Source organism: Drosophila suzukii, chromosome 2L, assembly GCF_043229965.1.
Source record: "Drosophila suzukii chromosome 2L, CBGP_Dsuzu_IsoJpt1.0, whole genome shotgun sequence".
In the NCBI taxonomy this organism is placed as follows: domain Eukaryota; kingdom Metazoa; phylum Arthropoda; class Insecta; order Diptera; family Drosophilidae; genus Drosophila; species Drosophila suzukii.
This window is the reverse complement of record NC_092080.1, coordinates 4,838,099-4,864,778: the sequence shown is the minus strand read 5'-3', so window position 1 is coordinate 4,864,778 and position 26,680 is coordinate 4,838,099. Positions and strand designations below refer to the sequence as shown.

General features: G+C 40.0%; 2 protein-coding genes across 4 annotated transcripts in view; one reads left to right on the top strand and one right to left on the bottom strand.

The window, feature by feature from the left end:
• LOC108017914 (uncharacterized) overlaps positions 1 to 26,680 on the top strand; it is a 127,031-nt gene that overhangs the window by 51,405 nt on the left and 48,946 nt on the right. The gene's annotated exons all lie outside the window — the stretch shown is intronic.
• LOC108017892 (uncharacterized) overlaps positions 1 to 26,680 on the bottom strand; it is a 38,215-nt gene that overhangs the window by 903 nt on the left and 10,632 nt on the right. Inside the window, exons 3-12 of one of the 3 annotated variants that reach the window (XM_017085066.4) lie at positions 25,664 to 26,067; positions 24,314 to 24,486; positions 22,387 to 22,452; positions 20,810 to 20,950; positions 20,568 to 20,697; positions 17,088 to 17,224; positions 12,103 to 12,247; positions 8,344 to 8,603; positions 4,291 to 4,422; positions 3,196 to 3,334 (exon numbers count right to left, since the gene is read on the bottom strand). In XM_017085066.4, coding sequence (XP_016940555.3) covers positions 3,196 to 3,334; positions 4,291 to 4,422; positions 8,344 to 8,603; positions 12,103 to 12,247; positions 17,088 to 17,224; positions 20,568 to 20,697; positions 20,810 to 20,950; positions 22,387 to 22,452; positions 24,314 to 24,486; positions 25,664 to 26,067 — 1,727 coding nt within the window. The remainder of the gene's footprint in view (positions 1 to 3,195; positions 3,335 to 4,290; positions 4,423 to 8,343; positions 8,604 to 12,102; positions 12,248 to 17,087; positions 17,225 to 20,567; positions 20,698 to 20,809; positions 20,951 to 22,386; positions 22,453 to 24,313; positions 24,487 to 25,663; positions 26,068 to 26,680) is intronic. The other 2 variants (XM_036814642.3, XM_065865764.2) reach the window with 2 other exon arrangements.

Sequence of the window (26,680 nt, the reverse complement as noted above, 5' to 3'; positions counted from 1 at the left end):
TAACATATTATGTTACTGTGTACCTATCTAAGGCATAACAATAAATTACTATATTATACCTTAGCTGGTTATTGATTTTTAATTACCTTAAAAATGTGCTAAATATGGTGTTCTGGCTTATAAAATATATTAAATTAACTTTTTGGGTGCTATATTATATTCTTTAATGTTGATTTAATTTTGTAAATAGAATATGATGATGATGCTTTAAAAATAAGCTAAAATTTTCATCATAACACTTTATAGTACAATATATTTTTACCTCCTATATTTATTTAGGTAAAGGACAATTGGTTTCTCATACATAACATACATACAAACATATGTTTTTATTTAGCACATAACCTTTGTTGTCCAAATTCCATTTAGACATGTTGAGCATTTTTTTAAGATTGTCAAAATTTCTTAAATATCCCACAACTTCAGAAGAAAAGGAACAGTATTTTGTCTTCCCAGTGCCCAATTAGATTGCAATTGTGGTCCTTCTCCTGCAACTCCCTTCCTAATAAATCGCCTTTGAGGCGCTGGGAGACTGATACTTCAGCGCAGCCAATTAAACTTTCCGTTTCCCATATGCGAAATTACAATTAAGCAATAAAAACTAACGAAATATGCCCTTAGGCCTTGTGGCAACCGAACAAGTGTTCCGGCAGCTCTTCAGAGCAGAGTTTCCAAGTTTCCAAGGACGAGGGCAATATGTTCTGGGAGGAACAGGAGGCTGACTGGCTGTCAGGACACCAGGGCTGCCAGGCATCCATTCTCCCAGGCCCTCAGGATGCTCCTTCGACGGATCCGCTGGCGTGGAGCTGCTCGGTGTGCGACTTTAATTGATGTTTCATTTCCGTTGCAAAGTGCTTCCGTTTTCCTGAGCTCCGCATCCGCATCCGCCGTTTGTTTTGTCCAAGTTGCGATGGGGGAGGGGGTTTCAGAATCGAGTGCCGACCTGGTAATTGAGTATCAATGCGGTTTTAAGTGAAAAATGCTGGCAGCCTTTGGCCACCCTGGCAACCCTGGCAGCCCTATCCGCCCATCGAACCACCCTACTCAATGGCCAACCATTTCCGTTTTTAATCTTTTGCCTTCGCTTCATTCTCGTTTTCGTTTTCGTTTTCTATTTCGTTTTCTATTTCGCTTTCATTTCATGTTTCTGTGTTTTTTTCAATTGCCTCCTACTCCATTCAAATGGGGTTAATTGAGTTTTAGTGGCCAGGACTCACTTTAAACTGATTACAGAGGCCGGCAGAGGGCGTGGTCGTAGGCTTTGCAAGTTTGTTTTGCATGGCACTCGGCTATTCGCTGGCTGTCTCTCGAAATATTTGGAGCATGTCAGTCTGCCAGCCACTCGAGTATCTTGGCCCAAACCCCCCCCCCCCCCCATAAGCCACCCAACCGAACAACCACCTACAACGCCTGGAAATTAATGTAAAAGTTGATTTGTGGCAATCGACGCATGGATGGCTTTTGAATGCTTCTCGCTCTTGCCGGCGAGTTTTAATTGAGGCTGCTCGTCTGCTCCTTAAACAGGAAATTAAGAAAGTTCTTCACCGGGCCCTATGATTAAGCGTCATTAGCGGTTTCAGCTACACAGAAAAGAAACACAGGTGTAAATTAAATATTCGCAGGTTTACCATTGAATAATATAGTCTTGATATTAAGAGCTGGTGTTTCTTGAAAACTCTCTTAAATCGAAAAAGAGGGAAAAGAGCGATACAGCTATGTTCGAAACTCTCCGAAATAAGAGAAACTCTCCGAAAGAGAGCAAAAAGCAAGATGGCGTGCATTTCAAAGTGATAGACACTGTTTCTAGATTGAATTGATACCGAAATCCATCAAAATAATCATCATATCTTCTCCATTTTTTCTGTGTGTATCTGATGCGACATGCATATCTTGATTAAGTAAGTTTTTCCTGCTCAAAAGCCCCGACCCAAAACCAACCACACCGAACTGAAAACCCAATGACAAGGTCCAAAGCTCAGTTCCTGCAGGGTTTTTTTCCTTCAAAGTGACAGATATTGCCCAGTGGGTCTACTTTCATCTAGCGCATAAAAACCGACAGGAGTTTATTTTCGTCTTGGTCCTTTGCTGGGACTCCTTTTGCAACAGGTTCAGCTGGCTTAACTATAAATCTTACATGATTTTCAACTACTCAGTTGTTGCTTTCTTGCAGCTGCCCCCAAGTGACCCCTTTGCTTTTTCCCCACTTTGCTGCATGTTGCCTTGATTTATGATCTCCCCAACTTGGTTTATTGTCGCATCGTTTGGCCAGCGTTTTTTTCCCCTTTTTCCCGGAAAATGCCTTGCATTTTCTTGTCCGCCTCGAAGGGCTTATCAACTAATGATTGAGGTCAGTTGGCCACCGTCTGCTTTCTGCTCTCGTCTCCGCCAAATAATTGCTGGTAATTAAGCTTAAATGCTGTTCGCCGGAGTACCTCCACCATGGGGGTCATGAAAAATGCAGTTTCAAGATATTTCCTGGCCCCGAAACTTGTATTGCGGCATTGGTAGAACTTTATTGGCTCAGAAAGTGATAGAAAACTAGTTTATTAAAGGAAATAAATGTTGGAGTTCTTTGTTACTGCCGAAAAGAAAAACAGAAACAGTAGTGCTTGGCATTTTAATTTATGAAAATCGATGGATTGTATTGTATCAACTGAGTCAATATATGTTCTTTAATAGAGTCATTTGCCCATCGAACCTTTGATGAACGAAACTTGTAAAATATTTTAGTAGAATCTAGTTAGGCTTGATCTTGGGTTATCCATTATTCAAACCTTGCGAAAAGCACCTGTGAAATCTTACGAATTTGAATCAATCGATAGATTGTAAGTGGGTATATAAACTGGGGATCTGATAACCACAGATTATCATTCGCCAACTGCCAATACTCTGCTAAATATGAGGAAACCTTCAGTGATCCTTGTCTATCTGCTGTTGACCATCTTCTTGGCCAAATTCCCAGTTGGAATTTTAAATTACGAGATGGCTAACATTATATCTTATGTGTTTAAAAGTGTATACAAATTTGAAACCAAATGGTTTTGTTGCTATGTAAGCCTATGGAAATCCTGGATTTTCGCGATGATATAATTTATAATAATACGTTATAATATATTTTAGTTTTTCTTATCAATCAAACTAAGGATGGATGATATATTAGTAATATTTTAATTTATAGAACCTCTTTCTGCTCACCTCGCCGGCCGCGTTGCTCGAGTAGCTCATCCGCTTGACCTTCTTGAAAGTGGCGTCGTTTTCGGCCTGGGCCAGAGCCCTTTCCAAAGCGTTATCCATCTGGGCGTCCCGCTCGTCCAGTCCATGATAGTGGGATCCCCTGGGGGTGGGTAAAAACCTAGTGTTAATTGTATGCAACAATGCCGCGAACTTTGGATGACGCGTCGGGGTGGAAACGAATTGGCCTCCACCGAAAACATTTATGGTTTTTGTTAGTTTCGTGTAAACAAATGGTGCCGGCATTTTGTGCTAAATTAAAAAGCTTACAGCTGTGTGTTAATTTGTTGCATGAATTTGCATTGTTATAATGTCCATCACAATGTGTAGTTTGTTCGTTTTTTTTCCGCTTGGCATTTTCAGGTATTAAAATGTTTATTTAAGAGTCATTTACAGAGAATGCTCGTTTTCAATTTGCCTTTGGGGCAACCTAAATTAGAGATACCGTGTTTATACATATCGATTCGTTTGCTGTTAATTTATTTACAAGCAAACTTTTTGCTTAAAAGTGGAAAAAGTAGATATATTTGCTTAGCCATTTACAGTGGGTTTTTTCCTGGATATACGTTTTTTGAGCTTGTGCCAACTTTGTTTTTATACTTTTTTTCCATATTTGATAACCATTTGTTTCTTTTTCTGCCTTGGCTTTTGCCTAAGACCGCCATAAATACTTGGCAATGATTTCAATTATGCGATAAATATTTCACAGGATGTGCAGCAGCGTATTTATATTTATGGACTAGGCGGTACATTCGCACTCTGACGACATAAATACCTTCATTATTTACCTTTTCAGATTGCTCTCGAGCATTTGGCCAGACAAATGTTGGAAGTAAATTGACTTGCCCCCAGGACGTGTTCATGGGAATGAGCATGAGAATGGGATTGTGAATGGGCATGGGTTTGGGGGCCACGCACACAAGGCCGGGCTCAATTATTCAACAAAACGGAATTGTAAAGGATATGGGAAATATGAGAATTGGTTCAGGGGCGGACGGTCTCGAAAGGCCATCCCCCCACCCCCATCGTACACCCCATCCACATGTGTTCACCACTCACCCGCTGAACTTGTCCAAACCCCTGACGGTACCCATACCTCCAGGTCCTCCGGCCATCGAGCTTCGGCTGCGAGGATGCCGCATTGTTGAGCGATTCGTTTTGCGAACGGTGCGAAGATCTGTTTCCCAAAATCTGCGTAGAGGGGGGGAATTTAAAAACATCGTTATAGCAGTGTGCATAGGAAAACCTGAAAAAATTCGATTCCTAACCTCTGACCCAGATATAATAAAAATATTTCAGCAGTTCCCTTCTTTCATAAGCTTTTGACTTTGTGAGTTCAACCATTTATAAGTCATGCTCTTTAAAAATGAGAAATATATGTGTTGATCTGTTAAAAATCAAAAACTTAAAGCGTTCCGTTATTGATAACATATAGAAAGGGGGGAAATTTAAAAACATCTTTATATCTTGTGATAGGAAAACCTGAAAAGATTCGATTCCTAACCTCTGACCAAGATATAATAAAAATATTTCTGCAGTGCCCTTCTTTCATAAGCTTTTGACTTTGTGAGTTCAACCGTTTATAAGTCATGCTCTTTAACAATGAGAAATATATGTGTTGATCTATTCAAAATCAAGAACTTAAAGCGTTCCGTTTTTGATAACATATAGAAATACTTAAAACCAAGTTGATTTAATGACATAATAATATCAATTATTTTATATTGATGTCATGGTATCGCTTTCTTTCTCTCTTTTATACACCAAAATTAAAAAAATTCGTAGAACTTAGCTCTGACTTTGTGTTATCTACCCAAAGTCTTTTTTCACAATGACGTAGTCCCATTTAATTTCCTTTAAGACTGGCCCTTCTTCACCTAAAAAGTTGCACTGTAAAAGAGCTGTAAAATTATATTTTGAATGATTGGCTACGCACGACTTTTTTGCAAAAGTTTTAGTTCAATTTTACTCGTTCGCCTCCCTATCGAGAAACTTTTTCTATTATAGGGAATAACCTTCGGGCCATCGGCGTGCTCGACTGTCCCCATTTTTGTTGGCATAAGAGTCGCTCTCGTCTGACAGAAGCGCCATAAAAATCATTTTGAATTGGCGTAGACAAGGAATTCGCAAACATAAACCGCTGTCAAAAGAAAAACCGCAGCAATGAAAACAAAACCAATTCGCCAGAGTCGAGCGAGCAAACTGGGTCCGGGCAACAACAAATAAATATGAAATCATGCACTTTATGCGTAATGCAACAGCCTGCGGAAACAGCCCGCCCAGCAGAGTCCCTATTTTAGCCACCCAGTTTTTCCAGCATTTCCTGTTGGCCAGAGTACCAAGGATTCTAGATGGCTGGCCAGTCAGTTAGCTCTTGCAAATTTACACAAATTGCCCATCTGTCTGTTGGCCAGCTTGAATAAAAATCTGATCTGATTGGCTTTGTTTTTCCCTTTTGGTCAATATCTGATTCCAAGTTCTAGATCAAACTGAGGGTTTTCGAGGAGAGGGTATTCACAGAGCACACACAATTTCTAAGAGCTATACAAACAAGTCAAAACAAGCGGGCAGGCGTTCGTGAGCGTGCTTAAATAAACGTTGAAGCACTCACAGGACATTCGTATACATATGTACACTACAATAATAAAAAGGATGCCGCAAACAGCAGCGGCGATATAAAAATTGTAGCACACTTTCGCGGGTCGTTTATGCGGGCAATGTGGCCGTTGACAACTGGGATGGACGGAGGCTTAGTCCTCGCTTAAAGCAATTTGAAGCGCCACTTTGGGAAATTAAAGCCACATGTCTGGGGCAGAGGCTGTCAGACTTTCAGAATGAGACTAAGTCTGAGACCGAGAGCCAGACTGGAGCTTAGATCCCCATTTGTCATCCGAGCCCGCCTTGGAGGGCATTTATTTTCATTCAGATTGCCTCGGCCACTCGCAGAGTGGGTAGAAAACCAAATAAAAAACACGAAATCAGTCAGTTAATTACGCGATATATCATATTTTGAGCGAAGCACTTGTGCAGACAGGCTGCTCGCTGCCAAATATACCATACACAAAGAAAAAAAGGGAAGATTAATGATTATTTTAGTGAAATAGAGGATCAATTTTTTCTAGATATCAATTTAGTTATTCGCTCCCTTTTTCTAATTTGGTAAGTCGCCATCTTGCTTTTGGATCTCTTTCATTTTTGACAATTCGCCATCTTGCTTTTGGCTCTCTTTTCCACTTTGGAAAGATCGCCATCTTGTTTTTTGCTGTATTTTCCATTTGAAGAGTCGCCATCTTGCTTTTTGCTCTCTTTTTCTATTTGGAGAGTTCACCATCTTGCTTTTTGCTCTCTTTTCCATTTTTGACAGTTCGCCATCTTGCTTTTTGCTCTCTTTCCACTTTGGAAAGATCGCCATCTTGTTTTTTGCTCTCTTTATCATTTGAAGAGTAGCCATCTTGCTTTTTGCTCTCTTTTTCTATTTGGAAAGTCTTCCATCTTGCTTTTTTCTCTCGTTTCCATTTTTGACAGTTCGCCATCTTGCTTTTTGATCTCTTTTCCACTTTAGAAAGATCGCCATCTTGTTTTTTGCTCTCTTTTTCATTTGGAGAGTTCGCCATCTTGGTTTTAGCACTCTTTTTCAATTTTGAAGAGTTTGCTATCATGATTTTTGATCCCCTTTTCTATTTAGGAGAGTTTCAATTATGGCTTCTCGACCATACTGCCTTTTTTTTCAAGAAATACAAATTAGTGTCATATCTACATTACTCAAAAGTAAAAATGAAACTTAATAAATTTACATTCTAATTAATCCTATTTTTTCTGTGTATACTATCAGACGGTTCTGCGAACTCAAGTCAAGTCATAAGGCATTGGTAACAAATCGCCTGGCCTAAAAGGCTTTCGAAGCCAAAGAGGACCAATCTTTTCCCAGAATCAGAAAACAACACATCAACTTAGTCCGAAATATGGCGGGCTCTATTTCTGTATCTAGAGACCTCCAAAGGACTTTGCTCCTTTATTGATTTAAATGTGTCGGACAAGATGTGTTCATTTCCCACGTGTCGTTTAGTGGGATTGGTATTTACCCAACGTTCGACCGGAGAAATGGCCCCAGCTTAATCTTATATTGTATAAACAAACAAACAGGCAGACAAGATCTGATTTATTAACCTATCCCCCGATTAAGTCAATGACAATGTTTATGTAATATATAATTCGCCTGCTTATAGATGTGCATTTTAAGTGAGTATTAACAGGGAATTCTCGCAGAAAGCCAATGCAATTGAACGAAACCGGACAACCCATTGTGATTTTGTCTGTTTGTTGTTGTTGTTGTCTCTGCTCGTTATTAATTACACTTACTAATGGGCAACTGACCAAGCGAACATAACGGAAATGATAAGCTTAAAAGCACTTGCTCCGCCGTCATTAAACACACTCCAGTAGTTCTCGCTGTGCGGGTTTTTAATTCCCTGCTATTCATACATGTTATGTTTTCTAGGGTGGACCAAGTTCATCGCAATTGGATGATGAACTTGCACGAAGGGAATTTGTCTTATTCACTTTCGATTGCCCAAGAAATGTGCTTACCATTTAAAATGGTTTAACAAGGGAATTGTAAATATACTATGTAAATATACAATCAGCACTACACCCTTTAGTCTACAAGTTCTGTATAAAATGAATTTCCGAACTGTGAGAATAAGGATTGCATTTTGCAGAAATATGTCAATATTTAAACTACAAGTTCTGTATAAAATAAATAACAGAACTGTTTAAAGAACTTGTGTATGAAACCATTAGGTAAATTAATATTACTATTTGATTTAGTTTGTCCACCACATTTGAAATATATGGAGATATTTGAGAGCTCTACTGATAGTAAAGTATCAGTATTAATGTATCAGACTGATACTTTAAATAATGTAATTAGCATAATTGGAAATAAAGCAAATTTAGAATTGCTGTTATAATATACTCCCTTTAAGTTATAAATTTCCATATTTTAACGGAGTCTGCAGATTGTATAATATAAAAGTTTTTAGTAAGGTCCACTTTAATGAACTCCCCGATGGACATAGACTACATGTCGTCACTGCAGAATGGACTACTCACCGCTTTAAGTCCGGACTAGCCGTATATGGCGCCGAGACCTCTTTAATTTTCAATACGATTATGGCCGTGATAAATATGCAAATCACATTCACGATGGTCAAACAGGCGGATACGATGCCATTGATGAGGAACTCGGTGGGCAAGTAGTTCGTGTAGATGAACGGATACGCGCTGGTCGAGTTCATCGTCTCGTTCTTCAAGTGGGGAATCCGCTTCTCCGGGTAGATGAGCCAAATGCAGGCCAGTGACCAGAAGAGACCCTGCAAAACAATCGGAAAAGCGGAGGGTGAGGAATCCCCATGTGACTTTGAAGTTTCCATGGTCATATGTGTGGTTCAGTTCGGTTCGGTTTGGTTCGGTTCGAGGTCATAAGGTCGCCGCGTGCTTAGTTCCGGTTAGATGGCGCTGCCGTTGGCATACCAAGTGGTAGTGGTAGTGGTAGAGGTCCCCGGCCTTGAATTGTTGTAACTTTGCAGCATGTGTGGGCGCCATACAATCGCCCCCAACCTCAGTCATCCCCATATAGATAGAACTCCATTGTCGCATTTTCAGTTCGTTCTCCTTTGCTGCTCTTATTCGCTCTTATTTTTTTTTATTCCTGGTTTCGCTTTGTGTCCTCCTCTCTGCTATTATAAATTATAATGACTCAGCACATTGCTCAGCAACTCCGGAAGTGCGTGCCTGCCCTATATGTACTGGCATACTATGGGGGTCACAATGATAGAACCTAAGCCCTATGTAGAGTATCATTTGAAATTTAACTATTCTGATCAAAACAATGGAACCTAGGCTAAAGTAGTACCATTTTGTATTATCTCTGCAATCTTACATTTTTGTTTTTAATATTTTTGGAAAGCCGAACCATCTATTTTAGAACACTATTTTAAAGCTTGTTTTTGTAAACTTTGTATAATTCTTGTATAAGTCATACAAGAGTACCTATTGAAAATATCTATTCTTATCAAAAAAATTTAACCTAATCTTAACTAAAACCGTTTTGTATTATCTACACATTCTTTCACTTTTGTATTTTTGAGAACTTTATTTTAACGATATTTGTTCTAAACTTGTATATCCTTTTTTTTATAAGCCCTGTGTAGGGTGCCATTTGGAACTATATATTTTTAAGTAGAGCCATTTTTTATTTTCTATAAAATCTTATCCTTTTGTTTTTAATACTTTTTGATAGCAGAACAATAATATTTTTAAAGATACTCATCCTAATCTCATATTTATTTTAAAATTAATTCCACTGCTAATAACCCGACCTCCACTGTGGAATCTAAAAATCTGTTGGAGTGTGTTTGTTTTTCCATTTGTGTGCGAGCTCATGACTTTACTTTTCCCCGACTTACTTTCTATTTTCGCTATTATTCGAATTTACGACCGTTTCTGGGTAAATTATTGCGTGCTCGGATTTGAAAGTAAAGGCGTTGCAGACCGTTTTCGAATTGGAGTTCATGTTTGCCGGGCCACATAAATAAGCTTGCTTCGCTGCCCGGCAATTTAATAAGCTGAAATTAAGAGTTGCAATTGCAGTTTACTTGCGTATATGTATGTGCGAAGTTTGAAAACGAAGGGCAGGGCAATTTGGTTGAAATGTGAGCAGCCGGCGACTGCTCGAGATTACTCATACGCTCCGTTGGCCCTGGCAATTGCCTTAGGGCCAGACGCATGGCAATTAATTGTAACACGCTCTTTGCTAGGGGAGAAAAAAAAGCCAGAAACATGGACAAAGGTTGCTTCAACTTCAACCTCAGTGCGTGCCACTGATTTATGCAGCTCATATGTATACGTATACTTAATTTTTGCGAAGGATAAGGACGCGGAGTTGGAGCGACACTTGCACACATGCTCGACCGCAACTCGGCCGCCATGATTAAGCGATTTCAGCGCCATTGTTTTGGTAGGGATGGTCTTTCGTAGCTCCCCTCTCCAGTACCCAGTATCCATAATTCGCCCCTTGCATCATTTTGTCATGCTTGTGGAATACGCCTCCCGGCGGCGACTCCTTTGTCCCTCTGTCACCATTGATAAATGTCAGCCAGCCGGGCTGTTTGTTCTCCAGTTTGCCAGTTTGTGTGGCACTTGGCCTGCCGGTTCCTGTGTTTTTCCCCAAGTTTTTTGGTATGCACTTCCCTTCGGAGGCACTCTCACACTTGCTTTATAATTTTACGCAACATCCGCATCTGCAGTTGGGGGAACTCGTATTCGGATTCGCAATTTGCACTTGAAAATTGGGTCGAAATTTATGCACTCGTTGCGGTTGGCCCACAGAAAGTGGGAAAACAGCTGAGAATCCGGTGGAGATCTCGGTCCCTTTTTCATCCTCCTGCCTGCAGGACAGATTTATGGCCAAAAGTTTTTGGCCAATGCACTTCAGATTAATCAGCAAATTGTATTTCGGGCCTAATTTATGGCGAATTTCACTTGAAGGGCCCCCAAAAAATATTAGCCAGGCTCAAAGTTCTAGAGCCGTTTTGCATTTGGCCGGGTCTTTAAGTGCCCGACACTCGAAAGTTTCGACCATTTTTGCAGCACTTCAAACATGTATATATATGCGGTCATCGATAGGAGAATGGACTCAAGTGGAGTCAAAACTTAAGAGCATATAATATAAATGGGAATTGCGTAATTTTCCATTCGGCTGGCCAGAGTGGATATTTGATTGGAATGTTAGAGTCCTGTTTTATTCACATTTTGAGGAATGCTTTTGGGCCTTTCGATGGCCATAAATATGGCTCGGAAAAGTCATTTCCGGCACCTGCTCACTCATGATGAAATACTTATCAACTGCGCAATCGTTGGATCGAAGGTCGTCGGGGCTTTTGTTAATAGCATGCTAATGGGGGGAAAATTGGCACGAAGAATCCGTTTTCAAGGCTACGGTAAATTACTTATAAAGTGGGCTTCTTCTTATACATATATGATGTGGGTTGAAGGACTCCTTTGTAAGCTGGGAGTATCGGATTATCAATTAAATACCTCCTTTGTTTATATAACTCCGAAATATTTGCTCACGAACTTATGTAGATACTTGTAATGGAGAAAGTATCGGCTTACCAATAAATTTTATTTTTGAAATTTGATTGTTTTAAATTTAAATAAGTAAATTCATTTAAGGTAAACCAAAGAAAATGATTTGTTGAAATTACTTTAAAGGTCTATGCATTGGTTTTGAAATTTTATCACTCATACGTACTGTTGCCCTTGATCAAAAGTTTATTTTAATCTAGCTCGCGTAGATTTCAGCTTACCATTTATTTTTTCTTTACTTTAAGAATTATTCCAACGATATCATTAAATTGATAAGGTTAAAAATGATGAACGATTTTGTTGTACTAAATTCTAAGTGTCATACATGTCGTATGAGTAATTTTTAGAGAGCAATTAATTTAATCTAAGCAATTTATTTAATCTTCTAGTCTTCCACAAACTTTCTTGCCCACCAAAATGTACCAAAACTAATTTAAGAATAAGATTATATATTTTAAACCACCCCAATGCATATTTAAAACCATTGTGGACACAAGCACTATTAGTTGGTAATACTTATATACTTTTAAGTTATATACTTGTAAGTCCCAGAAATGCCTAGACAATGATTGAAATATAATGGTCTAAAGTGAAGTAACACTTTGGCATTACAAATGATTTATGCCTCGCATCGAAATGGGCTTTCAAGACAATAACTTCGATTCTTCTCCAAAAATTTACTCTTCAATTGGCAATAATTTGGTGGCTCTGCGGGGTACTTACACAGTTGACGACGGGCGGCAGCAGGGAGGCGGAAATGGCGACCCCGATCAGGGGGCCGGCGGAACCCTGGAGCAAGGCCACGGCCACGCCAGTGCCAGATGTCAAGGCCCACAGAACGCCCATCCAGAGGGCGCGCACATTGCCCCTGCGAATCGAAAGGGAAATTATTGAAAAATCAACTGTGAAACGGCCATCGACCAAGTGGCGTGGGCAAAATGTAAAAATTAATTAAAAATACAACAGCCGGCGGATGACAAATGCCGAACCCTCCAGCTAAACGCCAGCATCCGCTATCCATTGTCAAAAAAAGAAGGCGCCAAATTAAGTCACATTAAGATGAATGTTTGGCCAGCCGGGAGACTGAAACTGTCGCAGACACCGCTTATCTGCCATTTTGTGTCAGGGTCAGCAGGTGGGCCAGGTACTTCACTTCGTCGGCAGGATTTTTTCCTCCTACCTACCTTGCCATACCTTACCATACCATAGCATACCATACCATGGTATAGCCCCCCCGCCCCATTTCGCGGAGATTTTTTGACACTCGCGCAAGTTTGTCAAGTGTCAGCGGCTTTGTTATCGCTTCCGCCAACCAGCCTGGTCGCCCAGGGCTCTTTCCAGTCAGGAGTCAGAGTCATTTAATGGTGAGAAATGCTGGCAAACTTTTCATTGCGCCCCGGATTTTATACCCTTCTTAGGGGTATTATGATTTTAATTTTAATACCCCTGCTAAGCACACTAGGGTGGCCCTAACTAAGCCTTGACTTGAGTTTAAAGTTGGGGAAAAGATGGCTCTTAAGTTTGTCACTCGGACTTCATACTTTAACGAATTTAATTCTCTTTCTAGCAAAAGTGATTAATGGTTTAACTATAAAGCTTATTATTTAAAACCAATAAGCTGACTTTGGTTTTGTTGACAACAAACCACTATCGTAGAAATAATGGTTGAAAATCTAATAATAAGTCAAGAGATTATTGATAAATGGCTGAAATAATGTTAATTGCAAGATATATATTTTTTAATTATACCTTTTATCCATGATTTAAAGTTGGAGATATCATATATAATCTTAGATATTTAAGTAGCTCCTTAATTAAAGCCAACAAAAAGACATCCGCTTAATTAATGACTAACCACCGATTAAAATGGATAAACATTTATATTAAGTCGTAAGATTATTGATAAATAGATAGGAATTATTTTGATTGACTGTTATTTGTTTTTAAGACCTACTTTTTATCTATGCCTAAATTAATTATAGATATTTGAAGTGCTTAATATAGCTTGGCATATTCAATATCGAAATAAAATCATATTCTTTTACACTCTAATAAACATTTACTCCCTTGGTTTATTTTTACATTGCCTATAGGTTCTCCAAAACACGTAGCTCTTAACTGGGTGCAAAGGGTATCTTAGACTTTGGCTATCCCAAGTTGCGTAACTCTCTCGTTTTTGATTCATGCGCCTCATTTGTGACCCCGCCTTTCGCCTATATGGAAAATTCGGGATTTTTACCTGGGACCAACTTTTCACTGATTAATGGCGCTTTTACTTTGCTTTTGGTGGGTTTTTGCGCCACCGAAAGTGTGAGTTTTATTTATGAACGCCGCAGTTTGAGTTATACAAGTATTTAACTTTTATGCATAAAACAACTTTATTATACGCCGGCAATTTACGCTCAATTATAGCCCAAACATTAGGCAAGTCGTATAAATTTGTTGCTGCAAATTGTTTATGGTGCAAAATTCGTAGATTGAAAACAATGCAAATGGGGCCAGTAGAGGATCGCGATTGGTTTGATGTGGGTTGTGGCGGGGCGAGATTATAGCGCTGGATAAAAAATCGTTTAAAAACCCCTTTTTCGTACTCCTCCCTCAAAACGAATCCCTGCCGTTTTCTGCCCATATCAAGGGAAAATGGGAAACGCCCAGAACAGACGTTCTGCTTTTAATTGCGATTTATTTAACTAAGCTGACCAAGGGAATTTGGTTTAGTGTGCATTTAAAATGTAATAATCAACACAGCTTGGCAGCAACCTCGATGCAGTAGTAAAACATACACGAGGTACAAGTATTTAGATTGTATATAGAATTCCTGGCTGCTGAAAAACCAGACAAACTCTGTCCACCTTTTTGTTTTGGGTGGGTGGGGATTCCCCTTCGCCAGCGACATTCGCACTGATTATTTTCGCCAGCTTTCATGTGGCATTTGCCGACAGTTGCAAGTTGCAACCATGTGGGCGTGTCGACACGCCCCCGCAGTAAAGTAGCATAAATTTAATTTGGCTCAGTGCTGTAATTTATGGCGAATAGAGTGGGCCAAATGTCTGTGGGCAAGGTGGGCAGACGGCTGTCTAGTTAAAATAACATTACTCTGTGCGGATTGGTGTATCAATTTGAATGTAATTAAGCCTTTCGTCAGTGAATTAAAATGGTGTGTTGATGCGTAATTAAAACAAATGTATACATCAACATGTAAAATATAATTGGTTGGAGCTTTAGAAACTGCTAATTTAATTTAGTTGTCTAGAACCAGTTGGGAATTATAAGGAAAATGTTAGTTAACAGTAACTGTACAGGTTTAACTGTTATTAAGCAGATGTTAATAAGATGCTGCTTAAAAGAAAAAGCTTTTGTGGTTTGTTTAACCTACAAAATTGTATGAAAAGCAAAAAGAAGAGTTAATTTTTGAACATTTAAACATTATCTTTCAGTTTCCTTGACTAGAACCAGTTGGGAATTTTAGTTCTTCGAACTCCAGTTCTGTAAAACCAATTAATAGTTTTACCTTTACCGAAAATTAATTCAATAATGGCCCAGGGCATTGTTTAATTAACCACATACATACACCCCTCGCCTCCAAGAAGTATCATCTAAAAGGCCCGATCACTCGGACATCTCGAATCCAATGGACCGAATGACAGGGCTCTATTTTCACGCGCCACGTGACACAATTATTGAGTCCAGTGAGCAATGACAACGGGTGGGCATGAGATGGTGGGTTGCAGAATGTCGATGGCGATGGAGTTGAGAATGACCATTGGAAACTCACGTTGATTGCATGACCGGTGATAGGCACACGCAATCTGAGGGAATTCATTATGTGCGCCTATTATTATGATAGAGATGGAGATTAAGACGGAGGTGCAGATTTAGATGTGCACAGCCACTTGACTGGTCTCGACTGGCCAACAATAAAGCAGCAAAATGGACCCAAGGCACTTAATTATAGAGATAGGCCAGATATATAGATATGTATATATATACGAATACATTTAGATGGCAGGAGCGAGCGAACAGGCCGCATTGTGTATTGTGTATTATTATTTTAACAATTTATTTTGTGCAATTAACACAATTGCCGACACACATTCATTTCACGCAACTTCCGGCAAATTCTGTGGCTGAGCTTAATTTATTGTGCTGCCGCTTTTTCAGCCGCCCGGGGGCGTGTATTCGTCCTTCTCTAAGCCAGACCCATTTCCATCCCATCCTTATACCCATCCCCATCCAGCTCCTTTGTGGACCCAGTTGCTGGAAGAGATTTGCACAGACGGCGCGTGGCGACTTAAAGATTTGTTCGGCAAAAAACGATGCCGTAATAAATGTGTGCCCATATATATAGACTCAAGTGACTGGGTTGTTCTGGGTATTGTCCTTGCAGCGGGCCTTCTAATGAGCACACGCCTCACATTACTGCGGGGCCCTAGATTATTTGAATTATTTGCAAGTAATTTGTTACGTTCGCACTCATAGATTCAGCAGCCTACTCTATAAGCAAGGGCTGAGCTGCGCGAGACACTGGATAATTAACATACTTAATGGATTTTGGATTTTCGGCAAAGTACTAATTCACTTTTGAAAGTCGAGGGATTTGGCGACTCGGGGAAATGAATGACTCTCCATGTAATGCGTCTTAATTAATATCAGTAAATGGATATCGTCTAGCGATATTGATTTGCGCGTCACTCTTTTCCAGCATCAATCAAATTTTTAAGAGTTATCATCCCTGCAAGAGTCAATCATTTTCAATTTTGAGATTTGTTTTAAGTGCTTTTTTTGTATGATGGTATTGATACTGTCAATAACATAATTTGTTGAATTCAAATGAATGAGCAGTTGTCCTCTAGTCTAATTATGGGTTCAAAGCACTAAAGGCCATGCAAATTATAAATATCTCCTGATTTAATTCTACATCAAATTGCAAATTGGAATTGTTCCGGACACCGCAACTACTGCAATGTCATTCATATTTGATTACATTCAGTTGGCCGATGACTGAATAAGGGAATTAATTTATTGTTCTTGGTGGTTTTGCCGTGTGATTTGGACGTGTGGCATTTTGCGCAATCTAACCCAATTGTTCGGACTGATTGACGTTGATTTGGGGCCATATCCGGCGCTGCTTAACAACTTGTCACCCCCTGCTTACCTTTTGCTTACCCAATGCTTATTTCTTAGCTTACTACCTGATTACTCCTTGCTTTACACCTGCTGTTGAACTGCTTACCATCGCTTACCTCCTGCTACTGACCTGATAACATACTGCTTACCCCATACATAATTCATTGATTACCACCTGAACACCTTGCTGCTTACCACATGATCACCCCCTGCTTACCATCTGCTTACCCTATGCTTATTTTATAGCTAACCTACTGCTTCCACCTGATTGCGTCTTGCCTTACACCCGCTTACGAACTGCTTACCACCTGATTCTCATGCTTATTCCTTGCTTACTTCATTGCTTACCTTCTGCTTACCCACTGCTTACCGACTGGTTACCACTAGCTTACCCCCTACTTACCACATGATCACCTCCTGTTATTGATCTGACAAAATCCTGTTTACTCCTTGCTTACTTCATTGCTTACCCTCTGGTTACCACCTGATTACCACCTGCTTACTCCCTTCTATTCACCTGTTAACCTACTGCTTACCCCCTGCTTATCTCATGACTTACCACCTGAAAACCCTCCACTTACCTGCCACGCATCTCCTCCGTGGGCCAGTCGGCGTTTTGGCCCCAAGGCATTTCGGTGGTTCCCAGAATCAGGCCGAAGATGAAGCCAAAGACCAGGGAGATGAACATGCCCAGGCCGAGACAGAGGAAGCCAACACGCTGCAAGGAGAAATGGAAAAATGGAGTCGAAATTAGGGGCGAGACAGCGAGTTAAATGCCAAAGGACGAAGGACCAAAAGGAGCCCTACCAGCGACACTTTAAGCGATAATGCTGCATACTTTGAAGCGCCAAGGAACTGCGAGTAGATTCGTGACATGTTAACCCAAATTTGCAGCCACGCAACTGCAAACTGTTGTTGGCAGCTGCACCCACAAAAGAAAAATGCTCTAATGTCAGCCACATGATGTCGTCTTGGTATTCCAAACTAGTGGGTGGCTTTTCCCCATTTTCCCCTTACTTCCCGCCTCATTTCGCCAGTCAAACACAACTGCGACGCATATAAAGTAACTTGTCTCGAGGCTTAAAGCATTTTGGCTAACAAGTTAGGGGAAAATATGTGAAAGTTTCCACTTTTTATAAAGCCAAACTGCACTTTAAAGATTTCGCACAGCAATTTAAGTGGGGTGTGAAAACTCTTGCTAATTTCTTGTTTATTGTTGGCTCTTCTATTTGCAGGTATTTATCAACGAACGCACACACTGCGTATGCGTAATGCGCAAACAAATTACATTCATGTCCGAATCAACTTTAAATGGCGTGCAAATATTTGCAAAAATCGCAATTCAATAACATTCAACTAGCCAACTCGGCCACCAATATGTGTAAAGCCAACTCGTTTTCACTATATTATAGGGGATTCCGGTGCAGTTTTTTCCCTGCCAATTATTTTTAATAGTTGGCCATCAATTTTGACTGAACCCCCAGTGCGATGTTGCCATTTTTGTCATCGTTTGTAATTGGCATTTTTGTGTGAAATTGTTTAAACACTGTTGCATATGAATTTTGTCCGCAAATATTTTCCCTGAATGGTTTCGACTTTTTTTTAAAACTATTTTCCCCGTCTGAGCGTTAGCCATTGTCGGTTTTATATTGTGCAGATAGTCAAATGTTATGTAATGAAATCAAAACAACTCAAAGGTGTGGAGTTTTATCAATTACAGTTGAGCTTCAGATATTTCCACTATAGTTTTATCAGATTAAAATTAAATAAATGCAACTGGCATGTGCATTTAAGTTTGATTATTTGCAATGTAGCAAGCAAATTTAATGTTGCTGCCATGGCAATAATTCCAAATGAGACCGGAAATGATGAAATGCACCAGGGGACTGGCTCAAAATTTAGTTGCAGGACTGAGGTCTTTTTGTGACCGCAATCTTTGCCAAATGCTCTCCAGCTTTATCAAAGATTATGATGACGCAGCTGGAGCCACTTCACAAAAGGAAGGCGAGGCGGCAAAAAAGAGCTGCACACGAATATATTCATTTCAATTAAAATTTAATTGAAGTACACGACGCAGGAGGTGTCAACAGCCGGCAAGACACCTGGCATCCAGAGTCCTGAGTCCCGAGTCCTGGGTCCTGAATTCAGTATCCTCTGAGTTTTGTGGGCCCGAGTGCGGTGGAAATTGTGTCAGCAGACAACAAGTTGCCTCTGGGGCAGAACGGAACAGTACAGAACAGGACTGGAGAGCCATCTCTTCATTAGAAATGGCAGCAGACGATTATATTTACCTTATTTTTATTGCACTCGGCTTTATTTTTTGTGTATTTGTTGTGGCTTTTTGTGCTGCCTCAACTTTTGTATGTACACGGTGTGGTGTGGTATATATTATATTATACTATATATGTACACCTTTCTACCTCAACATTGAGACCTGTCTGTGGGTTTCCTGAAGTGCAAGCTACCGCCTTTGATCCAGCTACCAGCAAAACTATAGGCACACTGATAAAAAAGTATATACTCAAGTTAAATATTCTCCTCTTTAAATATTGAAATTTTATTCTAACAATTATAGTTAATTTACAAAATTTTAAGCATAGATTTTAATGTAAATATATCTTTATTATTGTTTTTTGTCATAGTAAAAGTTGGGTTTCTCAATGTTAGGTTAAGGTTCTAGTTTGTTATCTATCAGATAAAGTTAACATTAACTTAAATTACGAACGACAAGGCTTAACACAGTCTGTTATCAAACAACTGAGTTGAAAATTTAGTCTTGCAAGCATTATATTGTAAATTTGGGTTTATCAGCTGTCAAATTTAACAAGCAGATAACCTCTAGTTAAAATTTTTCATTTCAATAATGACATGATATTGAGAAACTCCATTTTTTCCAAAACAAGAATTTAACTCAACTATAAAGTTAACAGGACATTGAGAAAACGGTCCAAAGTGTCTGTTTAAATTTTGTATTTAGCCTTAGAGTTTTGTTTTACCATTCCATTTTTTTATCAGTGCACTGACGTTCTTATCGCGGTGAATGGGCTGTGGGACTCTTCTACCTGGCGGTGACAATTATGACACTTTGGAAAGCAGCTGCCTTCTGCCTTCTGCCTGCAGTTAAAGTTCAGTTTTATTGGCTCGGCGCCGAATGCGGCCCTAAGTGCTGTGTCCTTTAATTCTAAGTAGCTTAGCTTGGTTTTCCGTCTGGCAGGAAAGTGAAGAAAGTTACAGCGGTTTTAATCCGAGGCTGCTTTTGAGCAAAGTCTCAGGTATTCACTGGAGAACGCTTTGTATTTACTACGATTTTCAGTCTTTTAATAAAGGCATAAAGAAATAACTGCTAAAAAGGTTTTCCTATTTATTTTCGTTGATAAAACCTGTTTGGCAATTCATCAGGACCCCTAACAGAATTCGCCAGGTATTTATTTATATCGATTTGAATACACTCACAAACACACGCGTCACAGCTTGCGTTACCACGCTATCCAATTTTTGGAAAAACATTTAAATATTTCATAGGGCACCGGTACCACACTCTTCAAGCCAACACTGTCAATAAACAATTCAGCAACTTTGCCATTTACCACAAAAGCGATGCAAATTTGCAAAACATCAAGCGCTACATCGCTATGCATTTGACTGGAATAACCCAAAAAAGAAAGTAGGAACCAGAACCCCCTATACCAAAATTCCTCATATTTCTCATGTTGGTCGCATGCGAATTTTGACAGCTGGAATAAAGGACGATGGTACGGACGGACTGGCATGGCAATTTTCGGGGCAATTTTTATTATTTTCCAAATGTCATTTGCTCATAAATCACTCAAAAGTACCACATAGAACCCAGTCGCAGAGGAGTGTTGACGATTTCATTTAACGCGGAGCGAAATGGATTTTGGGCCGGGAGTAGTCCCTCCTGACAACTATTTTCCACTATGCCATTTTTCACCACAGTGTTGTTTCGCTTTTTTGAATGGCATTTTGCACAGAGAAAGAGAGCCACACAATTTGTTGGTCCTACAGAAAAAGCCAGAACCATAAGGGAAAGCTGCACTTACCATTAGTTCTTTGTCGGAGATAATTGCGCCGAATGTTATCGACATTACGGGACCCATAAGCGGCGAAACCAACATGGCAGCCACTATATTCGGGGCATTATTCTCCACGAGACCCAGGGCCGCCAGAGAGCTGAGGGATACAAGAGTAGAGTAGCCCCCTTAATGCTTATTTCTAGTACTCGGACCAGCTAGTCAGCTGTCGGATTCCCATTTTCGTAAGCCCCTTTAATTTTAAAACTCACTCGGCAGTAACGATTAGCAGCAGATAGTCGAAGGACAGGGATCCCCCAGCTCGCACTCCGTCCACCACCTGTTTGACCGTTAATTTCGATTTAATTGATTCCACAAAACTGTTCCATTTCGAGGCATCCTCGGCTTCCTCGCTGTTTTGTAGAGGGAAAAAATGTATACAGGTTCTAAGTAAGTAAACACAGCCATAAAATGGAATGGCCAGCCATTGAAAAAACACTGCAAATGCTTTCCAGCTGTGTAGTTGCACAACACTTATTGAAAATTTATTTTGGCCTTATTTGTGGTTGTGCAAGACTAATTCAATTAAATTAACAATTAAAGAAACAACAGGATAGCTTCTTTTTCATATTGAAATTGTTTGCTTTGGTAATCACATTGCTAAAGTGCATCAAAATGCACATAGAGAAATACAATCTGTCAAATCGATTTAATTCAAAATTCTTAAATAAAGAAAGTGCCTTTGTATCGAATAATTTAATTGAGAGTACTTTTATCTCTATTTTAAAATGACTTCACTTAGAAAAAAAAAAAAGTTGAGAACATTTTCTTCATAATTTCAAGAACGTTTCTTCTCAAAAAGTTCGAAAAGGATTTTTAAAATAAGAACACTTGATTTTATCTGAAGAAAGACAAGACTACTTTAAGCTTTATTCTAAAATTGCTTCACCTTAAAAAACAAAGTTAAGAGCTCTTTTGTCTTGATTTCAAGAACATTTCTTCTCAAATAAATGATAAGATGAATTTTTAAATGAATAACTTTGGCTTTTTTCCGTTCCCAAATTGCTTGTCAATACCCCGCCTAATTTTCCGTTTGCTGATTACAGTGCGGCCCTAATTACTCAACCATAACACCGCCTCAGGCATCACCCAAAAATAAACCACAAGCTAACCTCAATTACGAGCTCATCAGGTATGCACATAGGTGTTTCGGCCCTGTGACATTTGCTTGCCAAGAAGTCATCGGGTGTATATTTACTGTCTTACTGGCTTTGCGATTTTGGCTCCTCTCAGCCACATAAATTGTGCGCACACACACTAGATGCATTTAACCCCTGGAACCCCGGAGATCCCAGACCCATAACCCCGGCTTGACTATGCAAATTTTGCCATTTTCACTTTCTCATCCTGGCAATACTCTCGCTCCAAGTAGCTCGTAAGTCTGCTGGCCCAAGGAGGTAATAAACTTGGGCCTGGGCCAAGGCCCAAACCCCCGTAGGCCTCCCAATTTTTTGGCCAGACGAATCGTAAAGGGAACAGAAGCCAAATAGCGATCCCGCGCCAAGGGCCAAATGTCACGTTTTCCACGGCCGGACGGGCAGAGAAAGTGAAAGAATAGTGCTAGTGCGATTCTAGTGGCACTGAAAGTGAAAGCTAATGAAATGACTGACGCCTTTGACACGTAGCAGAGAACACCAGAAATTAGTTTTTAACAAAGCGACAGCTGCGCCATCCTGACAAAAGGTACTTCTCCGCTTACTGGTCCACACAAAGCCAGCAAAGTACAATGATACCAGAACACAATGCCCCAGCTCACGCATCTATATCTATATCTATGTGGCAGACTCACCTGTAGTCATCTCGCATGTTGGCCGCATCTGTGATGGCATCATAACTAACGCTGCACGGCAGCACGCTGCGGGGAAAGTGCACAGAGAGAAAAGCCACATTAACATCATTCTAATAATTCGGGCTTAGGGAATATAATATCATATTTTCTAGATGATTACTCCCTCAGAAGGGATTCGGATTTTTCCATTGCAAATACATTTTTTGATGCTTAGAACATAATATTATCTTTTCTTATATCAGAAAGAGATTATACTATAGCTTATGGGATTTTTATTGTTTAAGTGGGGTATACGAAAAGTGGATATAAAGTATTTTATAGATCTTATTTTAATAATAAATATTTTTTTATTTTCTTTTTGTCTTAAGTCTCGACTAGTTGTAGTACAAAGTAACCTATTTGTATTATAAAGAAGGTATTTTAAATTTTTAAGAAATTTGTTCTTCAGCTATGGTATAGTTTTTAAGATGTATAAGGTATGTAGCCATAACATATTTGGAGTAACTAAAGTTGGGTATCTTAAGAGCCCAAAAAACCGAATAATAATTGTTTTCAATGTAGATACGTTTGAAATTGATATATGCAAGCGCATATCTGTAAAACAAGTCATGCGCATTTCGTGGAAATGTCAAAGGGTGCAGTTCAGCATGGAACATGACTGCTGACTGCTGACATCGAGATCTTGAGATGGGCAGGGCATGAATTATAGATTACACGAGTGGCACTCAATCAACGCAGGATGCATTCTTGCAGCTCCTTTCTTAATTGAATTTCAGCGCATATTAATCAGCTTAAGTCGTACTTTGTCTGGCTACTCAAATACTTGGCTCGTTGAAGGACAGGAAAACATCTGCCCTTCTGGCCTTCGACTGCCTTGAGGGACTGCGACTGGGTCTGGAAGTGGGGATCCCTTTCACCTGGTCACACCTTCGACTGCATTTTAATCCCCCTGCTTAATGCCATTAAATGATTATCACACCTACTTGTCCTTCCTGCTCCCAGTCCACTCCATTTTACAGGTAATTCTGCTGTTGTTCTTGCCCTTTTGCCTGTTCATCTTTAATTTACTTGCAGCCCTACTTAGTCGAGTTCATTGTTCAGCACCATTGTATTTTGTTTAATTTAATTACTGAGAAATTTCACTCAAAGGCAGATTATAAGTATACTTTGCTGGGAGAACTGCAGCTGGTTGTTTATTTTTTGTTTGCAAATTGATTTTAATTGGTTTCTTGTTGGGGTATGGTACACGAAGAAAAACAATTTATAGGATATGATGATCAGTTTGAAAAATTTCAGTATCAATTCTATCTAGATATGGGGTATATCAGTTTGATGAGTTCGCCATCTTGTTTTTGGCTCTCTTTTTCTGTTTCAGAGAGTCTCGCCATCTTGCTTTTTGCTCTCCTTTTTCTATTTCGGAGAGTTTCGAATATTTCTATCTTGCTCTTACCCAGAGTAATTTTACCACTATATCTTTCTCTTTTCTCTCTTTTCCGATTTAAGAGTATTTTTAAGAAATACCGATTCTCAATATCAACTTAACATTCTACAATGGAACCATGCTCATATCAAATTGCTCCTTACGTGTTTTTTTTCTGTGTAGTAGCTCTAAAATTGCATTTACATTATCGGAACGCATTCGGAATTTTGAATAGCCCAGCTGTTGCCAGGGATAACCGACCATTTCCGCCTACAAGCAATCAAAATTCGCCACCTTAGCACCCTGGCAACCGATACCTCCGGTCAGCCAGGAGTCCTCATCTTACTGCATTTTTATTGCATTTTCATTGAAACCCCGGGACAGGGACAGGTGCAGGGACACCAGATAAGTCCGACCAGCTGTTGCTGGACTCCTTGACTTTCCCAACACGTTCGGTGTCCGCCGTTTGGCGGAGCTGGCCCCCCTCCACCCAATGTCTCAACTTACCTGACGCAGGAATTCAATTTAGTGCCAATCCCCAGTTCCGTGAGGCAGTGCAGGGTGGTCTCACAGGCGGCTCCAGCCTGCAGCGGGAAGACGACGTGGTGGAAGTATCCTTTCTTGCTCGTCGTCCAAGTAACGTGCTCAATTTCCAGCTTGACAAGCAGCTCCTCAAGCACCTAAGGCAGCGAAAAGTAGGAAACTTAGGGTGGCATTTCGCCGGCTTATGGCTTATGGCTTTTGCATTTAATTGGAATCGTTTCGGAGTGAATGTGATTATGGGGTGCTACGACTGACGATTTGTCCAAGTGGTGCATCCATCAATCTTCACCACATCCCGCCCAGCTAAGCCACCTCATTCATCAGAATAATCTCCCGCAAGATACAATTTCGGTGGCCTTTTACGCAGCACTGCGCTCGAGTCACGTTCTCGCCCGTTAAGTGCATCCTAACAAACGGGGCAACAATCGTCGTGTCGCAGTGCCAATCGCCACCGCAATCGGAGGAGAACACTGAGAGAAACTGGGTTTCCTAACGAGATATTGTTTGGACAATATGTTGTACTTATGGTTTAGCTATACCTTGAATATTGGAATATTTTGGAATGAAATTTCAGTTTAGAGCTGAGTATTAATGCCAACAAAATATTTACCAAATGAAATCCGTATAAAAATGTTATGTATATGTATCAAAACTTTTTATCGGATTGATAATTATGATATCATGATTATGAAGAAATAATCTTCCTTTCATATTAAACACAATAGCATTAAATTACTTCAAACTTATATGGTTTTGGAATATGTATGCGTTACAAAAATCAAACCTCTATATCACTACTACTTTGCCGAATTATTTATTAACCTATCCATCTATAGGTTGCATTATAACATTTCTTAATTTCTGACAGATAAGAAGATAGTACACGAAAGGAACTATGAATGTGTAAATGAAAAAAAAGTATTTCAAAAATTTGAAACCTTTCCTTTTATTTGATGTACAATGTAGTTTTTAGAATATCTTCCTAGAAAAGATTAAGATTATTTATTATTATCTTTAAAGATTTTAAAGATATTTCCATAACCCTTTTCAGAAGCTACAAAATCCTGGGCTCAAACTTTGAATTGCAGTAGAACTCAAATATCTTAGCCCAATTTTTTCCCTGTGCATAAATCGCCCTGAAAGCCGGCATCGAACCCTTGTCCTCCTGGACAACGCACACGAAAATCAACTTTAAGTGCTTGGGGAAGCATAAAGCTCTGCCCACTTGACCGGACCTTCCTCTAGTGATTCTCCTTCCGATTCTGATTCGGGTCCTGATTCTCCCGACTCCTAACTGACCGTTCGACGACTTACCTTCTCGAGCGGCACCACTAAATTACGTCTGTCCAGCGGAGCACCCACCGTGGAGGTGTCAGCTGGCCCAATCGGAACTGCTGTTCCTGCTCCTACGCCTGCGGTTCGCTTGGGTCCACCTCCTCCTCCTCCTCCTCCTCCTCCTCCTCTGCCGCCGCCCACTTGTCCAATTCCTGGGCCACCGCCCACTCCTCGTCGGTACTTGGGCACATTCTTGTCACGTAATTCAACTTCGAGTCGTAGTATTGCGTTGTTATTCTCCGGAAGATTGATGTTCAGATTATTGTTGCCACCTCCGTGGGCAGCTGCAGCGACCACAGGATGGCCATGGACGAGGTGTCCTGGATGGCCGGCCAGGCCCATTCCACCGGCAGACGTCTCCACCAGGGCATTATTTGAAGTGCCTGGTAGGGGTTAATGAAAAGGTGATATGGCCGTGTAGGTACATAAACGTAAGCTGATTTGCCATCAAGTTGGACTCTATGGATCCAAGGGGGGATGGGTTTATAAGGAGAAGCCAGGAGTTCATTTTCACGTGATTAGTATCCCTAGAAACTCAGAAATGCCAAATTAAATTCAAGGCAAGTTTGCTATTGTTTTGAATCGCTGGCTTAATGCCACGCTGATTAGTTAATTCACGGAAATCGCACTATTTATATTGCAATTAGCGCAAATTGAAGTGATATTTTGGTAGCCAGTTAAGCGTTTAACAAATATTTGGTTTCGACCCATGTACATACATATACCTTTTCGACCGCTAAGCTCATTTTTGCTGCAAATTACGCTAATTAAATGTCCGGGCTATCGTTAACAAATAATGGCTGTTGTTATGCAATTACATGGGTTAACTTATGCTCACGATTTGAACAGGGAACAATAAAAAATGCCAACACTAAGCTCCACTTGGGCAAAATAAATAAGTATATAAAGTGGCAAGCGAGAAATCAAATCAAAGTCTACATAAAAACCACACAAAGGATCACAATTTATTATGCCAACGAGCGGGGGAAGCCAGAC